Source organism: Bombyx mori, chromosome 27 (genome assembly GCF_030269925.1).
Source record: "Bombyx mori chromosome 27, ASM3026992v2".
NCBI lineage: Eukaryota > Metazoa > Arthropoda > Insecta > Lepidoptera > Bombycidae > Bombyx > Bombyx mori.
Window position 1 is genome coordinate 7,017,209 of NC_085133.1, and position 22,819 is coordinate 7,040,027.

Here is a 22,819-nt window from a genome sequence, read left to right on the forward strand (position 1 = left end):
GTAGGATCAAGTTTCCAAGCTGCCATTTAGTACAAATTCATAAGAAATTCTTCGTAAATGTTTATTTATTTATTTAGACACACCAACAGCAATACACACAAAACATTCAAGCTTAAAATTAACATGTATAAAATTAAGCACTGGTATGTAAGCCAGTTACAGGCATGTACAGCAATCTCTTATAACACACTATGACATGTTACAGCAATTTTACAAACAGCGGAAAAATAGGCTAAATTTAAATGTTAACAGTACGACAAAAAAGTATATTTGAAAACAACATGAAAACAAGAGCTAACTACACACACTACTAACGTCACAGATTACTAAATAAAAACAAATTATTCCTAATCACAGAAGTCATAATCAAGATTGTTTAAAAGAGTTTTAGTGTAACAACTTTACTGCTAGTATAATTGAAGGATTCATTTTATTATTCATAGTAATCGAAAGATTTACTGTATAAACTCACCGCTGAGAATCACTGACAACTGCCCTCTGACTAAGCTATTTAATACTTTCTCTGTTCATTGCTCTGTTTGTTTTGTGTTAGCCGAATGCATTGGCTAGTGCAGTAGAAATTATTCGGAATTAGATAAACATATTTGAAATAGACCTAAGCAATATTTGATGGGACGGTGGGATGGCTGTAATGTGCTCTGCGTCAACCCTGTCCCGCCGTTTCAATAGCCCCGACTGGGCTCCGGCCCGGTTCGAGGTAGGGCGCCGGTTGTGAGCGGCAGGAGTTTTTAGTGAGGTTCAACTCCCACATACCCCACCTGCCGTGCGGGTGGGGATCCGGCGATTTTCTCCTGTGGAAAAAAAGTAATATTTGAGGATAGTTTATCTGAGTACAGTCCATCTAGTTTTTAGTGGAAAGGAGAGCTCATATAAACCACAACCTGAATCCGTCTACTCCATTAATGAAATCTGAACTACACTGAACACTAATGAAATATTTTTACTGGTGGTAGGTAGGACCTCGTATGAGTCCGCAAGGGGAGGTACCTCCACCCCGCCTATTTCTGCCGTAAAACAGTAATGCGTTTCGTTTTGAAGGGCGGGGCAGCCGTTGTAACTATACTGAGATCTTAGAACTCATATCTCAAGGTGGGTGGCGCATTTACGTTGTAGATGTCATAACCTTCTTAATGAAACGTTTAACTGCTTTGCTTAATGCGGCAGAATTCAAAAGGATACGAAACGCTTTACCACCAGTAGTTGATCAATGTCAGGCTTTTTATGGAAGAGCTGGCATACGACTATAATAACTATAATATATTATATAATAACTATACTAAAGACCTTAGAACTTATATCTCAAGGTGGCTGGCGCATTTACGTATGTCTATGGGCTCCAGTAACCACTTAACACTAGGTGGGCTGTGAGCTCGTCCACCCATCTAAGCATTAAAAAAACCACGGTCTCTTGAAGACACTCCCATCATCATTACGTTAAGAGCTTCAATTTTGAGGTACTATTTTATCTCAGTCAGGTACAAGTCAAGTATTGTTTTAAGCTGTCTGGACTATTTACACTACACATTATTATTTAACGGGTTCTTAAAACGATTTTCACGTGTAATGAGTTCCCGATATTTAGCCCTGACCAATTCGGTATCGGCTCATCGAGTACCAGTGGTAACACCGAAATAACGAACCAAAATAAAATGGAACTCGATTTGACTTAACATAATGATAATGGAAGTATTTTCAAGAGACCGTGGTCATGTACCAGTTCTTCTATAAAAAGCCTAACATCTACAAACTACTGGTGTTAGGCGTTTAGTGTCCTGCCTAATTGTACCACGATTTCGTACCTGTCTAAAGGGGGGAATAACCATGCCAGCTTTTTACTTACTTTAATCCCAAGAATTAAGACAATACCTTTCCCCGTAACTTGAGTTTTTCATTCGGCTAGTAATAGTATTCTCGGCGTCGGAGTCATCTAGTTCAGTATTTCAAATATTATTCTAATTACTAACTGTCAACGCACAAAGCTAAATTACCAACGATTTGAAGTCGTCGTGGCCTAAAGGATAAGATGTCCGGTGCATTTGTATCTAGCGATGCACCGGTGTTCGAATCCCGCAGGCGGGTACCAATTTTTCTAATGAAATACGTACTCGACAAATGTTCACGATTGACTTTCACTGTGAAGGAATAAAATCGTGTAATAAAAATCAAACCCAAAAAAATATAATTTGCGTAATTACTAGTGGTACGACCTCTTGTGAGTCTGCACGGGTAGTTACCACCACCCACTCAGTCTATTTCTACCGTGAAGCAGTAATGCGTTTCGGTTTGAAGGGTAGGACAGCCGTTGTAACTATACTGAGACCTTAGAACTTATATCTCGAGATGGGTGGCGGCATTTACGTTGTAGATGTCTATGGGCTCCAGTAGCCACTTAACATCAGGCTGTGAGCTCGTCCACCCACCAAAGCAAACAAATCGAATCATCGCTCCAGTATTTATCGTGAGTGTTTTTCGGCCAAGAAATATCGACAGTTGAATCTAAATCGCCAACTGTCAATATTTACATTAACTTAGAAAACGTCGTATAAGCCACTCGGTGTCGATTGCCGGTCGAATCTATTTACTTACTATTCGTGGTATAGATGAACTAGTACTGGTCTCATCTAATGAAAGCTGTGGACAGAATATACTATCAACGGGATCAGACTTAAATTATCTAACATAGTATTTCAAACCAAGATCCCGCGGTAGGCTCATGAAAAGCTGGTTAGTTGTTGTAAAGGCAGATATGCAGGAGAGGAGAGGATAATCTCACTCAAAAGGATATCGAAAACCGGACAAATTTAAGTAGAAATACAGACCGTGGTACTAGACCGGGAAAACGCTAATAAAAGGATGAAGAAGTATGTATTTCAAACCATAGTCCACGGATCCGGTCTGACGGAATCCTAAGAATACTATCCGACATTGAATTCCCGATATGACATCGCACGCTGATGATAAATCGTTCATGAATGTACCAAGAGATATTAAATCCTTTTCATATCATTATCGCACTAATCTTATCGTTATTTTACGTTAAATAGTACCTATCGATTTTAGAACATTCACCAAAGTCGTACTGGTTAATCAGTTTTATTGGAGACCATTGACATCACTGCGCGAACGCTACCACTCCCTTTGAGACATGAGGTCGAAGTTTAAGTCGTACTGTAATAATAGTTCTTTTAAGCCGCAGCGTGTGACTGGTTTCTTCTGATAGAAATGTACATACCCATGCAGGCTTACAATACGTACTACCAGCAGTAAATTCTCCAAAATGGCCACTGAAGCTCTTGGAATTCTTTTAATTAAATCCATTCGTTATTAATCTAAATACGTAAATGCCCTTTCCCTAATATATAAGTGCGAAATTAAGTCTGTCTGGATGTCACACGTCCAAACAACTGTGTGCTTAGTGCGAGTTTTTTAACGTTCTCGATAGCGTAAAAGTTAGCTCATATTTGTATATGGAATGGGATCGTTTGCATACGTTTGCCGCTAGGGGCGCTGTTCCAACTGCATACAAAATTGGCTTAACTTTTACGCTATCGACAACGTTAAGAAACTCACACTAAGCACGCTGAACTAATTTGGTCAAAATTCGCTATGGAGAGAATTTGAGTCCTAGAAAGGAATGTAGGTCACCTTGGTTTCCCCTGACTGAGTAGCGTTATCCACCAAGTCATTTAAAGTACTATCTACACGGGCAAAACTGCGGACATAATAACTATACTGAGTCCTTCGAACTCATAAATCTCAAGGTGGGTGGCGGCTTTTACGTCGTAGATGTCTATGGGTTCCGGTAACCACTTAACATCAGGTGTGCTGTGAGCTCGTCTACACATCTATGCAATAAATAAGAAAAAGACAGAAAGCTGTATTCCGTCCGTAAATATGACTACGTGACAAAGAGCGGCATCAATAGAATAGGTATATGCATTTAAAGTATTACATATCTTAACTTAAGCTGAAGTTTTTTATCTTATCAATCATACTACATGCTCAGCATCCCAGTTTATTCTGAAACTCGGTAGAGCGCAGTAGTGATAATGAAACATGATGTATGTAAAAAGTCTGTTCCCGCCTCCCGTTGCTAGCTACACGTGGTGTGTGTTTTATGCCATTTTATGATAAAAAAATTGAAGTACTATATACATATTTCTTGACCTGAGAAATGTCACCGTGAGTGGTGTGAAGTGAAAATCTATCTGCACGGACCCGTGTTTGTGAACGATCTATCTTATTCTGTGATATTCTACACATGACGTTTAGAATTATTGTTTAATACGTACTTTTATCCGTACCTATTTACTGGTAGCCTATGGGGCCATTAAAGCTATAACTGGTGTGTAACGCTAGTAAGGTCGGAGTCTACAAATTTGCCTATTAGTGTAGCAAAGTCCTTTTTTTTAACGCTGGGGAATCCATTTTCGGATACGTTATGTCGGACTCCGGCGCCTCCTGAGAGGAAGAAGGGGAGTTACTACCGACTAAACCCCATCGAGCTCCACCACACTGACTACACGAAACTTACGGTACCGCGGTGCGCACCGAAAGTCTCGCCTTAGCCGGTACCCCTACTAATGTTAATACGGGATCTCATCCCCGGGAAAAACCCGAAGAACCTCGTCTCGGGTGACACATCGTGAGAGTGTAGCAAATCCCTATCTTCTTATTACACAACTAAAAAGTCGCGTATTTCACAAATCGACATAAAATAACTTTAGAATTACGAAAGACATTTGTCACAGATAGAAATCGGGTGACAATCTAAAAAAATGTATGAGCAATAGCATGAGTGTTTCTGATAAGAAGAACGTAATGTGTTTATTTGAAAAATTTCTACTTGTTAATTGTTTAAATAATTTATTTAGGTAACGCATAAGGAGTATAGAGTTTGTTGTTTTGACAAAAAGGATCGATCTAACAGCCCACCTGATGTTAAGTGGGTAGCCCATATGGTAACTTGAACTCCACCCGTGATCTTGAGATACAAAGTCGTACTCTTTCTTCATTGAATAATGACAGTTCTATGGTTCAATTCGGAATGCACGACAGCTTCGCGACAGAAACAGGCATGATGGGTGGTACCTATCCGAGCGAACACACAATACGTCCTACCACGAGTGTGCTTAGTGCGAGTTTTGTAACGTTATCGATAACGTAAAAGTAAAATCAAATTTGTATGGATTTTGATCGTTTGCCTACGTTTGCCGCTAGGGGCGCTGTTCCAACTGCATACAAATTTGAGTCACTTTTACGCTATCGAGATCGTTAAAAACTCACACTAAGCACACAGTACTTAAGTTAAACATAACGTTTTGTTACATTACTTCGGTGTTGTCTGAGTAAAAAATATATTAAATAAAAAAAAAGATGTCTGATGTCGTAGGAAACCGGATAGGAACAAAGTTCCTTATTATAAAATATTAATTTTAAGTTCTATTCGAGGTATAAAGAAAATAATTATTCGGGTATACATTTTTTTTTTATTGATAACAAAAAAAAACTATACAAAGCTATCAACTTTATTTTATTCAAAATTATTTAAAAAAAATTATATAATAATAATATACAAAGAAACAGCTATTTATATGAATAATAATAATAATAACCGTCATCACGTAGACTATACATTAGACACTGTATAGCCATCATACTAAGACTATACATAAATAATAAAAATCTTACGTTACGGACGTTTTTTCCCGATTAGGGTACCCCTCCGCATCGTCCCATAAGGAACTTCGTTCCAAAAAACTCTATAGATAAAATGAAATAATAAAATTTCCATTTTTATAGCCACTCAAAAATGTGATTCTAAAGTACATATATATACTTTTAAAATATATTTATTCTAAAACTACAAATATGATGGAAAATTGAGTATGTTTTATTCGTGTTCATTAACAGCTCTTAGAATATAATTATTATTTTTTGTACAGGGGTGTCGGTCGAGACGGTTCCGCTGACGGAGGCCGCGACTTCATTATCGAGCGGGAGCGGGAGCGCGAGCGAGAAACAGAAAGCGACAGACCTCAGAGACAAGTAACTATGCAAATCATTTATCCACATTCACATCAACCACGACGCGTTTCCAGAGATCTTTTTAGCCACGTACTATCCGGCTTTAGAATAAGCTCCCCTTTAAGATGTTTCTCGAGCGCTATAAGGTGTCCTTTTTTTTTATTGCTTAGATGGGTGGACGAGCTCACAGCCCACCTGGTGTTAAGTGGTTACTGGAGCCCATAGACATCTACAACGTAAATGCGCCACCCACCTTGAAATATAAATTCTAAAAGTCCTTCTGTAAACGAGCCTTATGGAGAGTACTTAACGGTAGGCACTGGCTTGGCTCTGCCCCTGGCATTGCTGACGTCCATGGCCGACGATAACACCTCACAATCAGGTAAGCCGTATTCTCGTCTGCCTATAAAGGCAATAAAAAATATATATTTTAAAATTTTAAATTCGTTCACATTTCGATTTTCGATTAGCTTCTATTGTCTAAGCTCTACCGCCCGACATTCCAATAATTTTCATCATCTCACCATGAACCTCTTAACTCATGTTCAGTGCGTTTCCAAATGTCGTTTCGTATGAAGCTAAAACCTACTGAATGTGCTCTCTATTTCAATAGCCCTAAGGCGTTATAAAACGTCTCTCTTCCGTCCACTACTATACTCCATGAGTGAATTGTGACACGGCTTAGACCCCGGCATTGGTGACCACCATGGAGATGATAAAGCGCCGTCGGTTAGACCGCGACCCAGATCTCACATCTATGGACCTATGATAATTTCTCATGATTGTAGCCGATTAAAAATCGTGAAGAACTCTAGAGGTACATGTTCATTTTTATCCTACCTAAGCTAATAGCCTCGACGGGATGTGTAAAACATTGTGCCTGATATTTTAAATTATTAGCGACAAACAAATCCAAACAATTCCTTACTGAATAAAAAAAGACATTACCACAATTTAGCGTTTGTTCGTTGTATAATAAACAAAAAATAAATTTTATCTGATAACTGAAAAAAATGGCCCAAGTAAAAAGCATTATGACGTCATCTTCACGTAAGTACAATAAATATATTATCAACATTCTTTTATACATAAAGAACAGATTTCACAGAAATAGAATTATCGTATTAATGACAGGTAAACAAAGCTTGTCAGAACATCTACTCAGCCTATATTTAAATAAATGTGAAATGTTATCTACTAATAATATTTTAGATTTTAAAAAAACAGCCACCCCGAGGCAGATATTAATTCTATATTTTATGTTATCGTTCTGATACTCATCAGGATATTAGAGTGAAGTCATAAAATACTTGTATACGTCATAGCTTCTGGATGCGTGTGCGATTTTAAAGTCGATCAAAATAACGTTCAAAGATTGCATTACATACAAACATACATACATACAAATCAAGCTACACAAATCGTTTTAAACCGCCAGAAAATTAAGTTTTAGGTTTATATAATATATTGTAAAGAACTTTTTTCATATCCAATGCTAAAGGCCTTGGTTAGACTGAATAGTCTTAGCTCGATGCCGGTACCAACATCACTATGGTCCCAATCTTCCATAAAGCCTTGGTGAACAAACACATAAATATAATTAAGCCATTCTTGCCACTGCTATTGCTTGAACTAGTGTTCGCAAGATATCCCAGATTGAACCCCATGAGCTCACCTACAAAACTGCCCATAATTTGATAGCCCTTTAGACTACCAGCTATTATGGGGAATTTACATTACCAAATTAGTGTCATGCATGTTGAGCTCAGTTTCACGAAAGTAGTTTCGATATGTGCGAAAGTAATTTCGTAAAAAAATTTGTGTCGCAAAATCCACAGTATCGCAGTAACCATAGCGCCTTCAGCATCAAAGCTATAATTTGCTATATTCAATGTAGCTAAAGAAATGCTTATATACCTATAAACTTAAAAAAAGACTATTAAGAAAAAAAAGACTATTAAGAAAAAAAAGACTATTAAGAAAAAAAAGACGTTGGTAGATTCGAGGATGGTCAACAAGAAGGCATTTAGTTAGTCTCTGAATTAGCAGATGAAGATCCTGAGAGTTATCAAAACTATTTTCGAATGAGTGAAAATAATTTTGATTTTTTACTGTAGGTGTTTCGGGTCCCAGAGACACCCCTGTCGCTGATATTCATTAATAAGATCTATATTTTTCTCTGTACTCCATTGTTGGTTTGCCATTTTCAACGCTTGAAGCGCGTCCGAACTAACAATACACACGTCCGCACAACGCAGGCCCTTTCGCGACATTAGTTTCACGTCGCGTCTATAGTATGAAATTAGTTGCATGACACTAATTTCACCAAAAAATCGCGCAGGGCACGAAACTAATTTGCATGCATGAAATTAATGCATGCATTACGAAAGTATTAAATTACACGTGAAACTGTTGGTAAAACTAATGTCACGAAATTAATTTCATGCCACTAATTTCGTAATGTAAATTCGCCTTTAGGTGAAGAAATGACGAAACTGAGAATGATTTGTGATTCACGTAGCAATTATAAAGCAATGTCCCCAAACTATTAATGTTAAAAAAAATGAGATCCTAATTTTTATTTTAAATGTTTTGCTACCGTTACAAAATACGTATGGCTTAATGCGTATTGGAAAGATAGCGAAAAATAATATATCATAAATTTTTTTAAAAAGTGATTATCTAACTGAAATTATTTGAATACTGTGTTTTTGCCACCAGACAAAAGTAAATAGATTATTAATTGAAGAGATAACGAAATTAATATTCATAAAAATTCGACACCAATTTCTAGAAGCCGTATTGATATTATCGAATATTGTCCGATCGCTATCAAACTTTATCGTTAGATAAACATCGATGTGTATCGCTTTGATAAGCAATATTTCATTTGATATATAATATAGTTAGATCATTTAGATTCATGTTAGTGATTTAATTTGTATATGTACATTCCAATTCAGGTAGTCGGAACGTGATTCAAAGTTTAAATAACAAAGTACATACGGATATCTATATAAAAACTAAGCAGCCATAGTTCGATTGGTGAAATTTTAACGTACAGGTTAAAAAGACATACACAGAGATAGGGAGAGAGAGAAAGAGATAGAGAGAGTATGCTTTATTGTACATAGTAATAAACAAAAATGCAAATCATTAAATACAAAATGTACAAATGGGTGGTTTAATCGCTAAGAGCAATCTTTTTCAGACAACCATCACGTGAACAAGAATCCCTTCAGGAAACAAATAAACCGCGGTGTACCTAAAATTATCTTCTTGCTCGACAAGTTCACATGATTTTTTTGGGAAGAGATAGGTAGTAATAATTGTATTTTTTACCGAGGCAAGTACTAAAGCCCGCACACGGATTCTTATTCCGAGAGCGAAACAGTCGTGTGTTGGGATTTAACGGAAAGGGATAACCATAGACTTTGAACTTATGTTTCAAGATGGATCGACAATCAAGTTTTGATTGCCTCTGGCAATTACTTAAGCCCAGTTTGGGCTTTGATATCGTTCAATGCAATCGCAAAAACAATATTAAAAATACAAGAAAGCGATATGTTTATTTTATTTTTTTATTTCATTGATAGGTGGACTAGCTCACAGCCCACCTGGTGCTAAGTGGTAACCAGAGCCCATAGACATCTACAACGTAAATACTGCCACCTACCTTGAGATATGAGTTCCAAGGTCTCAGGTATAGTTACACCGGCTGCCCTACCTCTCAAACCGAAACGCATTACTGCTTCACGGCAGAAACAGGCAAGGTGGTGGTACCTACCCGCGCAGACTCACAAGAGGTCCTACCATCAGTAATTACGCTAATTATAATTTGTCGGGTTTGATTTTTATTACACGATGTTATTCCTTCACCGTGAAAATCAATCGTGAACATTTTGTTAAGTGCGTATTTCATTAGAAAAATTGGTACCCCCTTGGGGTCCGAATACCCGTGCATCGCTCAATACGAATGCCCTGGACGCCTGATCCTTTAGGCCACGACGACTTCAATAGACGATATTCATATTTCCTTCTGATGCCATGAAACTTTGAGATGAATGAAGTATTTAATTTGGACCTCAATCTAAGTTAAGACTTATTTATAGTAATGAAAAAACACAAAAACAAAAAACAAAAACAATATCATTTTATAATTAACGACGAATTATGAAATTAGTCTTGCAGATTGAAGAACCATTGATAAGTTTGAGGCTACTAAAATTAACATTCGATTCTTATCACAAAAACAGAACGTACTCGATTTAATCTATCTAACTTCTATTTATACATGATATCAGTTAATAAGTCCCATTTGTTTGTATAAATATTAGAAATGAATTAGTCCAAATGGTTCCGTACAATCGCCTTGCCTTTTCTCTGCCCTTAATTCAATGCACCTTCAGGTCTTACAAGCAGCAACCATATGTTGATCTCTTTAGTGACCTCACAATCAAATAATTATTAATAGCTTTAAAGTAAAATTCATGCCTTAACCTCGAGGGGACAAGGTAGCTTTTTTTTGTCCTACCTAAGCTGGTAACTTAGGCTTAGGTATCTGACTAATCCGGGCTGCCCCACCTTCATATAACTAAATAGTCGTTCCACTTAATACGAATAGCTCTCGTAATCCGCATTAATACTTTTCCTACTGGTAGTATCTCCTCTTTTCTTTTTCTCCACCTTATCCCACTAGGTGGGGTCGGCACAGCTAATTTTTCTCTTCCATTCTCTTCTATCAGCCGTCATCTCAACACTCACTCCTCTCTCTCTCTCATATCGTCATTCACACACACCACTTCTTTGGTCGACCTCTTCCCCCTCTACCTTGCACTACCATTTCCATACATCTCCTAGTCACATGCATGCATTCTACTGGTAGTATGTCAAATTTTTTTTTGTAGTAAATCGGAGGTCTGGCCAATTAGACCACAAATGCCATTTTTTATATAAAGCGAAATAACAGTGAACTGCCGGTATTCATTGAATCGTTTTGTTATATATTTTTTCTAGTAACCTCGAGGGTTATTCTAGATTCACCGAACTAGTCGGTGAGGTAGGTGAGCTCACGGGACTCAAACCGAGTGTATTGCTAACACTGGCCCTAGCAAGAGCAGTGCTTCGCAGAATCTACCACTGGATCGGAACGCGACCCACTGAGAAGATCCGGCGAGAAACTCAGTGGGCTGTGTCTGAGGGTTAATTTACTCGTCGAGCCCTTTGTCGAAAGCGACAGGTTCGGCGATGACGGTGACCGGTGCTTGAGGTACCTAAAAGCACCGTTAAAGGATCGGAAGGATCCGTAATGACGTACTTAGGGCGACGTCGACTGTTTACCAATCGGTCCACAGGATCGGGTATGTGCAAACAGAAGCCTTCAGACGATGCACACGCGATCCCTGTGGAGGCGTAGGTATATATAGCAAACGAAATCCCCAAAAAAAAAACCTAAATTCCGTATTTATGAATCTAATTACCGGATTACCCGAGAAGATTATTTTTTTTTATTATATATTATATATATATATATATATATTATATATATATATATATTATATTATATATATATTATATATATATTATATATTATATATTTTTTTATTATATATTTTATATTATTTTTTTTTTGTTGGGCGGTACTTGTGAACTAGGTTGTGATTAGAAGTGCTCTTAGTTAATTACATTTTTAAAATAGTAAATCAGTTTAATTTTAAAGTGTAATGATATATATGCATAGACTGTAACACTTTTTACCTGCCGGCAGTGATTCCACTGAATAAAAACACTACAGAACATATTTTTTTTTTTTTATTAAACTTCACAACCACACAATGGAAGGTATTCAGCAGTCCATGGCACAATTGACTGATATATTCAACAAGAAATTTGCAGAATTTGAGGTAAGACAGCAGAAACTGAGCGCTCCATCCACTTCAACACTCTCCACACTGGAAGAAGAGTTTCTTGCTTTTAAAACTTTCACTCTGAATGCGCTTCGTGCACTACAGACTCAAGTGGAGCTCATTTCACTTGAAAATGATCGCCTAGAAATGCACTCAAGGAGAAAAATTCTTCTGATACACGGTGTTCCTGAACAACAGAAAGAGGACACTTTAGCTACAGTTGTCGAAACCATTGTCAGTAAATTGAAACTTAAGGACTTTAATACATCTAACATTTCCCGGTGTCACAGAATGGGTAAAACATTTACTCCAGAAAGATCTAGGCCCATTCTTTTGAAGCTATGCGACATGAACCTGCGTTCTAAGGTTTGGGCTGCTAAGACTTTGCTTAAGGGCTCAGGAATAACACTCTCCGAGTTCTTGACTAAAAGACGTCATGATATTTTTATGTCTGCACGTCAACGCTTCGGAGTAACCAGGTGCTGGACTCGGGACGGCTGCGTTTACGTTCAGGGATCGGATGGGGTGCGACATCGTGTCGAAGTGATGTCTGATCTGGATGCTCTTGCCAAGACGACTATGCCAGAAGATGCTGCTCAAAAGAGGGCACAAACCGGCAAGGACACAAAGGAGTCTGCAGCTGCAACCAGACCAAAACGTGTGGCTGCGAACAAGAAGTAGTGTTCGTTCTTGGTGTCATTCACTGCTTCTTTATTTGTTACCCATTGCAATTGTCTGTCCATTATTGTCATTGTCCAAATTTAGTTATAACTGATGTAGAATGTAGTTTAGAATTTAGTTAAAATATTATTTTTATTAAGTAGGTAAATACTCAAAGTTATTGTCTTTTTGACTGTTGACATTACTTGTCATTGGTAGTTGTTGTTATTGTATAAGGCTATGGAAGCTGCCATACAGCCACTCTGTTTTATTTTTTATTTTTTATTTGTTACGTTTTGTTTTTGCTGTTACACTATTCTTACGTTCTATTAATGTTTTAACAACTTTTTAAGATTCCTTTTATTTTTAATTACCTATTAGTGTTATAATTAGTTATTTTTAATAATTTTGTGTTAATATTTTTTTTTTTTTTTTTTTGTATTTGTTTTGTTTTAATTTATAAATAGTTTATTTTATTTTATTCTACATCAGTTCGTAATTTGTAATTGCACTTCATGTTGTATTTGGTAAATGCAATGCACATGGTAAAATTTGTTTCTGTCTTGTTTAAGTTTTAATTTTTAAGTTTTCTCTTCGTATCAGACGCCGGCAGGTTGAGTGAATGTATTTATTTTTTGTTTATTAATATTGTTTATATATATATTATTGTTAGTGTTATATATATTTTTGTTACTTATTTGTGTTTATAATAGGTATTATCTTTATGATTGATATTTTGAATTGTAGTGATAGTAGTGACTATTTATCTATTACTTCATCCAGTAGCGGAAGTGAAGATAGCTTCTTGAGTATCCCTTCCCTCGCAGAAACGTTGGACTCTAATTTCTCCGATGTGTCTAGGAATCTGAATGTAGTTCACATAAATGCGCAGAGCATTCCGGCTCATTTCTCTGATATGCTGGTATCTTTTGATATAAAAAACATCCATGCTGTATTAGTCTCCGAGTCTTGGCTTAAACCGTCTCTTCCTTCTATCTCGTATTCTTTACCCGGCTTCAACCTAATTCGCAATGATAGAATCGGCAAAGGCGGCGGTGGTGTTGCCATATACCTACGCTCCCATATACCATATACTATCGTTAGCGCCTCCGACCAATCACCCTTGCCGAATGTCAGCGAGCACTTGTTCATTGAAGTCGGTCTAACACATGCTAAAATCTTACTTGGAGTCTTTTATAGCCCATCTCTTCACATTAATTATTTTTCTTCTTTTGAAAAGGTCTTGGAAGACCTACTTCCTTGCTATGAGCACACCATAATTATGGGTGACTTCAATACCTGCCTTCTTAAACGTGATCATCGTTCTTCTTCCTTAGAAAGCATTGTCACGTCGAGCAACATGCACATTCTCCCACTTAGCGCTACCCACCATTTTCCAAATTCTTCCCCATCCCTGCTTGATCTCATCTTAGTTTCTTCCCTAGAGCATGTTGCCAGGCACGGACAATGCTCAGCTGACTCTTTTTCCTATCATCATCTGATTTTCTTATCCTACAAAATTCGGCCTCCTAAACGTAAACCTACCGTTATTCTGCAACGCAATTTTGGTAGAATGGACATGGATGCATTTTTTGCGGATGCCAAAACTGTAGATTGGGAGCCTGTGATGGCGGCTAGCTCAATCGATGACCAAGTGGCAATATTTAATTCACTAATGATCCGTTTATATGACATCCATGCTCCCTTAAGGGCGATAAAAATTAAACATCAGCCGGCGCCTTGGATCACTGACCATATTAGAGATCTGAAGAGGAGAAAGTCTGCGGCTAAGACTAAGTATAAGTTGCGCCCAACCGAGTTTAACCGAACACGTTATGTTAAGATCAGAAATCGTTGCAATATGGTGTGTAGAGATGCTCAAAGACGTCACATTCATGATTCCGTTAAAGTTGAGGATCCAGCAAAAGTCTGGAAATTTCTAAGGTCATTAGGAGTTGGTAAACCTCGTCAAGAGTGTAATTCTACAAACATTAACATTGATCAGATGAACATTTTCTTTACTTCTTCGTCTTTATTAGATGACGTTGTTAAGTCATCTACCATTAATTCTCTTTCTAACATTACCGCTCCTGACTATTCTTCTTTTAAATTTCGTCAATTCACAGCTTGTGATGTTCGAAGGAGTATCCTTTCTATAGCGTCCAATGCTATCGGAACAGATAGTATAAGTCGTAATATGGTCATCCCATTAGTTGATATCCTGCTTCCTATTCTTTGCCACATCCTTAATTTTTCAATTTCCAACTGTGTGTTTCCTTCTGTTTGGAAAGAAGCACAGATAATACCTCTGCCAAAAAAACCTAACCCTAAATCCTTTTCCGACTATCGACCTATATCCATTCTTCCTTTCCTATCTAAAGTCCTCGAACGCCTTATCCATAACCAGTTGAGTTCGTTCCTTAATAGTCATGATCTCCTGAACCCCTTTCAGTCCGGTTTTCGTCCTGGCCATAGTACAGTCACTGCTCTGGTAAAAATCACCGACGACATACGCCTGGGTATGGAAAACGGTCAGTTAACTGTCTTGACACTGCTGGACTTCAGCAATGCATTCAATACGGTTGATTTTGACATACTACTTGCCGTTCTTCGCTCCTTCAACATATCTCCAACTGTGATTGAATGGTTTCGTAATTACCTGTACGGACGCCGACAGTGTGTTCGCCTTGGTGAATCGATTTCATCTTGGTGCAATACATCTGCCGGAGTGCCTCAGGGTGGCGTTTTATCTCCTCTTTTGTTTTCTCTTTTCATTAATTCAATATCTTGTAATCTCACTTCGTCCTACCACCTTTATGCAGACGATCTTCAGCTGTATTGTCAAGCTCCACTTCCTCAGTTACATGATGCTATTCGAACTATGAATAGCGACTTACGCGTCTTATCTGAGTGGAGTCACGCGTACGGCCTTAAACTGAATCCAACAAAAACGCAGTGTATAATTGTTGGCAGCCAAAGGACATGCAGTAAGATAGAGTGGACACATCTTCCCCAATTGTCTCTTGACGGGATAAACATCCCGTTTAGTGACACCGTTAAAAATCTTGGTGTTATCATTGACCGCAGTTTGTCATGGGGACCACAACTGGTGTCAGTCAGTCGCAAACTATTTTCCTCTGCAGGTTCCTTACGTAGGTTGCGTAATTTTCTTCCAACATCTACTAAAATTGCACTTGCACAGTCTCTGTTACTCCCCATTATTGATTATGCCGACGCCAGCTATCTTGATCTAACCGAGGCCCAGCTAAATAAACTTGAGCGGCTTCAAAATTTTATCATAAGGTTTATATTTGGTTTACGCAAATATGACCACGTCTCTGAGTATCGAGTTAAGCTCAAGTGGCTTCCTATTCGTTATCGCCGGAATGTTCATATATTGTCTCTTCTTTACAGTGTCCTGTTTAATTCCTCGTCCCCGCGCTACCTTCAGGAACGTTTTGATTTCCTACATACTGCAAGCTCTCATTCACTCAGGTCATCGGAGAATTTAATGCTGAAGTTTCCGGCTCACGGGACGTCATTTTATGACCATTCCTTTGCGGTTGAGGCTGTCCGTTTATGGAATGCGTTACCCTTAAGCGTTAAACTATCTTCCTCGCCGGAAATTTTCAAGTCCAGATTGAAATCGCACTACTTTGCTTCTATAATATAACTGTATAAGTTCCTACTTCTTTTGTATTTTATCTTGTATATTTTTAGTATTTATTTGTATTTAATCGTATGTAAGTTTATCTTATATGGTATTTATTTTTCACATGTGTATTTAAGTATATATTTTTATGTAAGTTTATTAAGATATAGCACCGTCCAGTTAACTTATTCCTCTCCCTGCAAGGTTGCCTGGAAGAGATCGCTTTCAGCGATAAGGCCGCCGATTTATATACCGACTTTTGTTTTATTACTTTACTGTGTACATATTAAGGTGTTATATAAATAAAGAGTTATTATTATTATTATTAAGATTATGTATTCACCGATTTTAATCATATAACGTGCGATAAAAAATCACTCGTTGCGCTGAATTCGCGGTGTCATGACGCGAACCTACCACACGTATACACGTCAGCAATGGGAAGCTGTTATGATTGTGAGTGTACAAACAAAAATGCTCTAGTAAGAAATTTGTGTGAATTGTGATTGGCTTAGTTTATTGTGGTTTATATCTACTCTATTCCAAGTGTGAGATTGTGTTATATAATTTTTTTTCTCTATATATTATTTTTCAACGATAGATTCACTAAGAATTATTTGAAACAAAAATTAATATTTGTGTACGTTTTAATTTTTTATTTTGTCGTATGCACGGGAAAGCTAGTTCACAAATCGCTAGGTCTTGAGTGTGCCCACTGAGTTTCTCGCTGGATCTTCTCAGTGGGTCGCGATTCCGATCCGGTGGTAGATTCTGCGAAGCACTGCTCTTGCCAGTGTTAGCAACACTCCGGTTTGAGCCCCGTGAGCTCACCTATGCGTTAGGGCGAAGCTGAAATAGCCTCTCAAGGATATCAGCATTGGTAGGAAAAAAATAGTTGAGTGATTACCGAAGCCCATCGACGTCACGTGGTGAGCACAATTACCCACCTTCAGATAATAATAATATGATGTGAATTATCCTCTTTTAGTTCATCCACAAATAAAAGACGTGAAATCTAAACCTCCATTGTTTTTGTATTAAGTTTGTATTAAGATTTTTTTGTTTTATTGCTTACTGTGTTATTACGTATTCAGTCTAAGAAGTGGGATAATAACGGTAACAATTCGATTGACACTTTAACCTTTTTGTTATAAATTCAAACATATCAAAGACAGAATCCAAAGATGATTACGGTGTATTCGCGAAATATCGCACCTTATTCGGCCTCTAAGCTTAAGACCACTGTACGCAATCAATCTTAACATATTTGAAACATCTAACTGGTGGTATGACCTCTTGTGAGTCCGCACGGGTAGGTACCACCACCCCGCCTATTTCTGCCGTGAAGCAGTAATGCGTTTTGAAGGGTGGAGCAGCCGCTGTAACTATACTGAGACCTTAGAACTTATATCTCAATGTGGGTGGCGCATTTACGTTGTAGATGTCTATGGGCTCCAGTAACCACTTAACACCAGGTGGGTTGTGAGCTCGTCCACCCATCTAAGCAATAAAAAAGGGTTAATTTTAATGTAGTTCGTTTTTTTCTAACCACGGTGTGTTTAGATAATACTTCTACTTTCCAGTATCCAATACCCGATCCCAATAATTGCTTCGGCAGTTTTGTTAATACACAGAGACCACGATTTTGTTTTGTTTAACAGTTCCTAATATTTCGACGTCGTTGCAAAGACTGCGAGCTAATTATTCTTCTTCTCTCCTTAGTCGCATACTTCATTGCTGAAGGTCGTGTCCCTGAAAGCCCTTCGTGGCTCTTTGTACCATCAGCTTCCATTTCCTTCGGTTCTCGGTTTCTAATTGTTAGGAGCGGATTATTATATAACTTTCCTTTTTCTGGAATTCGATGACTACTCTACCGTACGCTAACGATAGGGAAATAATAATATGATCTCTGGAAGCGCATCTTGGTTGAACGCGATTGATTTCTCTAATTAAGTTGGCGATGTAAAAAAATACTTTTGGAACATGAACAAATGTTTTTAGTTTAAGTTTCATCATATTTTCACATCCATGACGAAACTTAAGCAACAGAATCAACGATGGTCCGAGAACCAAAAAACCTATACAGCATTATTTTTTTGTGAACAGCAAATGTCCGCGCAATTGGGCCGCGACAGAGAAAGAGAAAGGGATAGAGACAGAGACCGTAGCGGCTCTGGGGGCGAAAGAGACGACGCTTCATCCACAGGCTCCGAGCGTCTATACGAACAAGACATCGCCATATTGAACCGTTGCTTCGACGACATAGAGAAGTTCATAGCAAGATTACAGCATGCGGCTGCAGCTTCAAGGGAATTGGAGAGGAGGAGAAGGTCCCGAGGAGGCAAGCGAGCGGCGGCTGGTGAAGGAATGCTCGCAATGAGAACCCGTCCTCCGCCAGAGCGTGATTTTGTCGATGTTTTGCAGAAATTTAAGCTGTCCTTCAATCTGTTGGCACGTTTGAGAGCTCATATCCATGACCCGAATGCTCCAGAGTTGGTGAGTACAATGATTTTACACTTTACTACTACTTTCTACTTTGATACTATAGTTTAAACTTTTCAACTCATTTAACATCCGTATGAGTTTATCATTATTTTCTTTCAGTTCAGTTATTTTCTCACTCACAACTCCTATTCATTCCTGTTGCCATTTTTCTGTCCAAACACCCAGTATTTCTCAAGAAGATTGACAGTTATATAGTCTATAGTAAAATTGTATATCCGATCAATTTACAATATGGATAATTGATTTGTACATGTGTACATTGTGATTAGTGGGATAAAGTAAATAGAAGAATTACTTAAACGTAAAAATTGTAGTGTAGTGTACCGTAGTGTATGCGCACTTCAAAATATCACCGGGTATAATAAATTAAATTATAACTCATTGTATTTTAGGTTCATTTCTTGTTCACACCGCTGGCGCTGATTGTGGACGCAGCACAGGACGTCGCCGACGGCCGTCTCCCAGCTAGGGTTGTGCAACCTCTCCTCACGAGGGAGGCCTTGAACCTTCTGGCGAATTGCGTGACAAGCAAAGAAACTGAACTGTGGCACTCATTAGGAGACGCTTGGCTAATACCCAGGTAATTATTATCATCCTTATATCTTTAAAGTCATTGAATTTCGACAGAGCTTCCTAAATTGCTGTAGAGGAACAAATGCTCCTTAAGACCACTGAGGGGGACTCGAGACATAAGGTCGAAGAGAAAGTTATATTGTAATAAGTGTCCCACCATTTAAATAAGGGCTTATGACCGAAATAGACTGCCATCTAACAGTGTGAACTTATTGTACCCTACTATAGCATTACACAAGCCTGGCGTATGTTGGCGTTTGAAGGACGTTATTATCTAATAACATTGTTAAAGACCGGTTAAACGCATATCGGTTTGCTTGGCACGTTGCAATGGATGAGAGGTGACATCAGATTCACGGATATACTTACGTAAAACTACAAAATCCCTAAGCAACATGTTAAGAGAACATGCTACGTCGACTCTATATAATGTGAAGCAAGCGTAAGAAGAATAAGAACAAAGGTCTATCTATGGGTTGAAAAGTAGCAAAAGCAACTCTTTGTCGAGGGAAGTTGCGATGTCTTGCTTTCTGAATTATAAATGGAACCCTAATGAAATCGAGGAGCACGTCTCGGGGGTGAATAAAAAAGGCACAATTAAAACTACTTTTTCGGGGTAAATTAGCTATTTTTATTGTCATACTCGCATCCAAACAACCAATTAACATTCTTCCTCAGTACTGTGCGCAAATAATTGTAAAAACGATAAAGCTATTTTTGAATTACATACAAAGAATTTTAATCCGTCAAAATTAATACATTATACAGTACCACTGTATCATAGAGATAAACAATGATTACATGCTTCTGTGTTTAGTCGTTATGAATGAAAATCATCGAACAAGAACATTATGCGGGACAAACATGATGATACATTATCAATTGTCCGACTTCATTCACGGAAAGCATGCACACCCACTTAATTCGCTAATAATACGAGCTTAATAATTATTATTTCGCTAACAACAGGCCTTATTGGAAGGCTCAAATCTTCTCAAGAATAATAGATGTTGCTAAGATCAGAATTTCCCTGCGTCAATGAGGAGGTTCATAGGACAACCATGGTAGCTGAGATAGGCCTCAGGGTTGAATGGTTGAAGTAACAATGGATAAGGGATAAAAGTGTAGTAGATACAGCGTACCGGAAAGCTAAGTCTAAATGGAGTCCCACAAGGTGGACAAGCCGAGACCGAGCCATGAAAGGACCTATATTCTGCAGTAGATGTCTGCGGACCGATGCTGTCATAATGATGACGAAATAAGGATGTAATCGTTCTTATAAAATCGTAAAAGTTTTTTTTTTGTCAAACTTCAAATAACGTTCGCCTTGTATAATTTTGAGTCATTATATTAATAAATCATAAATTCATAAATCTTATCAAAAAGCAATATTATAATTTTTTTTATCTATTGATATCGTCTTTTCGTTGGAATCCTTGTAAATTAATCCAAAGGTCGTTTTATAGCTGTTGCTTTAAGCCTTCGTCAAACAGAACGCGTACTTAGCGTCGCGTACTTAACGTCGCGCTCTTTTCATGTCACACAAATTGACTAGATGAGCCCAACGCTCCTTGACGCAACGCATTCGCCAAATTATAGTGCCTTTCGATAGCAGTGTGAAAATATAAAAGTATTAAGAAATCGAGTGATTCAAATGTGGCATTGTATAAGCATGGATATTTTCTAACTACAATTTATATAATTTTTTCGGGCATTATCTACTATTTTAATACACATTCACTCCGACGCTAAAATAAAATTTGTAAAAGATTACAACGCCTGACGTCAAAGCGTCCTAACGCCGCGACAGAGCGCTGCGTACTTATAGCGCTGGGGCTCTGTTTGACGGTATGTTACCATCACAGAACACTATTACTTCTAGCGGTTACCATAGTATTACAACACATCTCGGCGTCATAGCGCGGCGTCAGTTTAGCGCTCTGATGCGCGCTAATTACGCGTTCTGTTTGACGAAGCCTTTAATACCAGAGAGATTTTAGTAATTGGTATAATTTGCCTTCAGATATAAACATGATATTTCATAAAATGCACACTACAAAAACATCCATGTTGCTTACTGGTTTTACTGGTCTTGTTTACTAGTGGTAGGACCTCTTGTGAGTCCGCGCGGGTAGGTATCACCACCCTGCCTATTTCTGCCGTGAAGCAGTAATGCGTTTCGGTTATAAGGGTGGGGCAGCCGTTGTAACTATACTGAGACTTTAGAACTTATCTCAAGGTGGGTGGTGCACTTACGTTGTAGATGTCTATGGGCTCCGTGAGCTCGTCCACCCATCTAAGCAAAAAAAAAAAGATATATAGATAATATTTCACGAAACGCACACTACAAAAACCAAATTTCACATATATTTACCAAAATTATGATACTATGGTAACATATTGGTTATATTTTTGTCTCTTTCTAGTATTTTCTGTTTCAATCTGTTGACTCATTCGATGGCGCAATAGTTAACGCTCCTGACGCTGGGTCTAAGGTTGTCGATTCGATTTCCACATCGGCCAAACAATTGTGTGATAAGCAGGCTTGTTTGTTCTTTGTCTGGATGTTTAAATATCTATTTATTTATATACTTCAACGCATATAGCACGTTTATAAGTCTCTGGGTTCTGTAGTACTGTAGTATTCTTGGTTTGGGGGCCAGTGTGGTTAGTATGAGTTTTTTAACGTTCTCGATAGCGTAAAAGTTAACTTCAATTTGCATGGAGTTGGAATGTTTGCCTAGGTTTGCCGTTAGGGGCGCTGTTCCAACTGCATACAAATTTGAGTTAACTTTTACGCTATCGACAACGTTAGAAAAAACACGCACTAAGCTCACAGGTGATTTGTCCCCAGCTATCACAATCGTTTGAGTTTGATAGTTGAAGCAAATGACTGATGCCGTGTGACTATTCATAGGCTACATGAGTCGTCTATTATCAAAGGTGGCAATCTGTGCATTTGGACAAAAAAATGTTATTGATATGGCAATACAGATTGATTTGAATATCAATCGTCTCCTTCAAAGAATATGCTTCAAAACCTGCATTAAATAAAGTATTAACTTAACCTGTTATTTATCTAAGATGTCGTTCAGAAGAGTTTTGTGACTGCCAATGAAATACAAAGTCAATAATTCGTTTTTCTGATTTAACAATAATTGTCCAAAAGTCACATTGCCAGCTTTGATAATAGTCGACTCACATAATCTTTACTAATGACATTAAAACAATACTTTCGTTCGTACGTTTGACATTTGAATGATTTTATAAAACCATATTTTCATTGTTTAGAGCTTCATATGAATACTTATAGCAAAATAAACGCAAAGCAATGTAACTTTTATCATTACCTAAATGTTGCCTGACTAAAATACGTGACGTATTTTTTTGGAAATACTTTTTAATTTTTTTTTTAACGCGTAACATTCATCATTAGCTGTTGTCAGATTTGAAAGATGTTAAACAATATAATTGG

At 37.8% G+C, this 22,819-nt stretch overlaps 1 protein-coding gene across 20 annotated transcripts in view; it reads left to right on the forward strand.

The window, feature by feature from the left end:
* Window positions 1-22,819, forward strand: part of LOC101735591 (epidermal growth factor receptor kinase substrate 8) — a 63,436-nt gene that overhangs the window by 25,963 nt on the left and 14,654 nt on the right. For 16 of the 20 annotated variants that reach the window (XM_062676556.1, XM_062676561.1, XM_062676559.1 and 13 more), the window contains exons 5-7: window positions 5,967-6,069; window positions 18,373-18,762; window positions 19,164-19,351. In XM_062676556.1, coding sequence (XP_062532540.1) covers window positions 5,967-6,069; window positions 18,373-18,762; window positions 19,164-19,351 — 681 coding nt within the window. Of the gene's footprint in view, window positions 1-4,019; window positions 4,128-5,966; window positions 6,070-18,372; window positions 18,763-19,163; window positions 19,352-22,819 lie in introns of those variants that run through there. The other 4 variants (XM_062676574.1, XM_062676575.1, XM_062676576.1 and 1 more) reach the window with 2 other exon arrangements.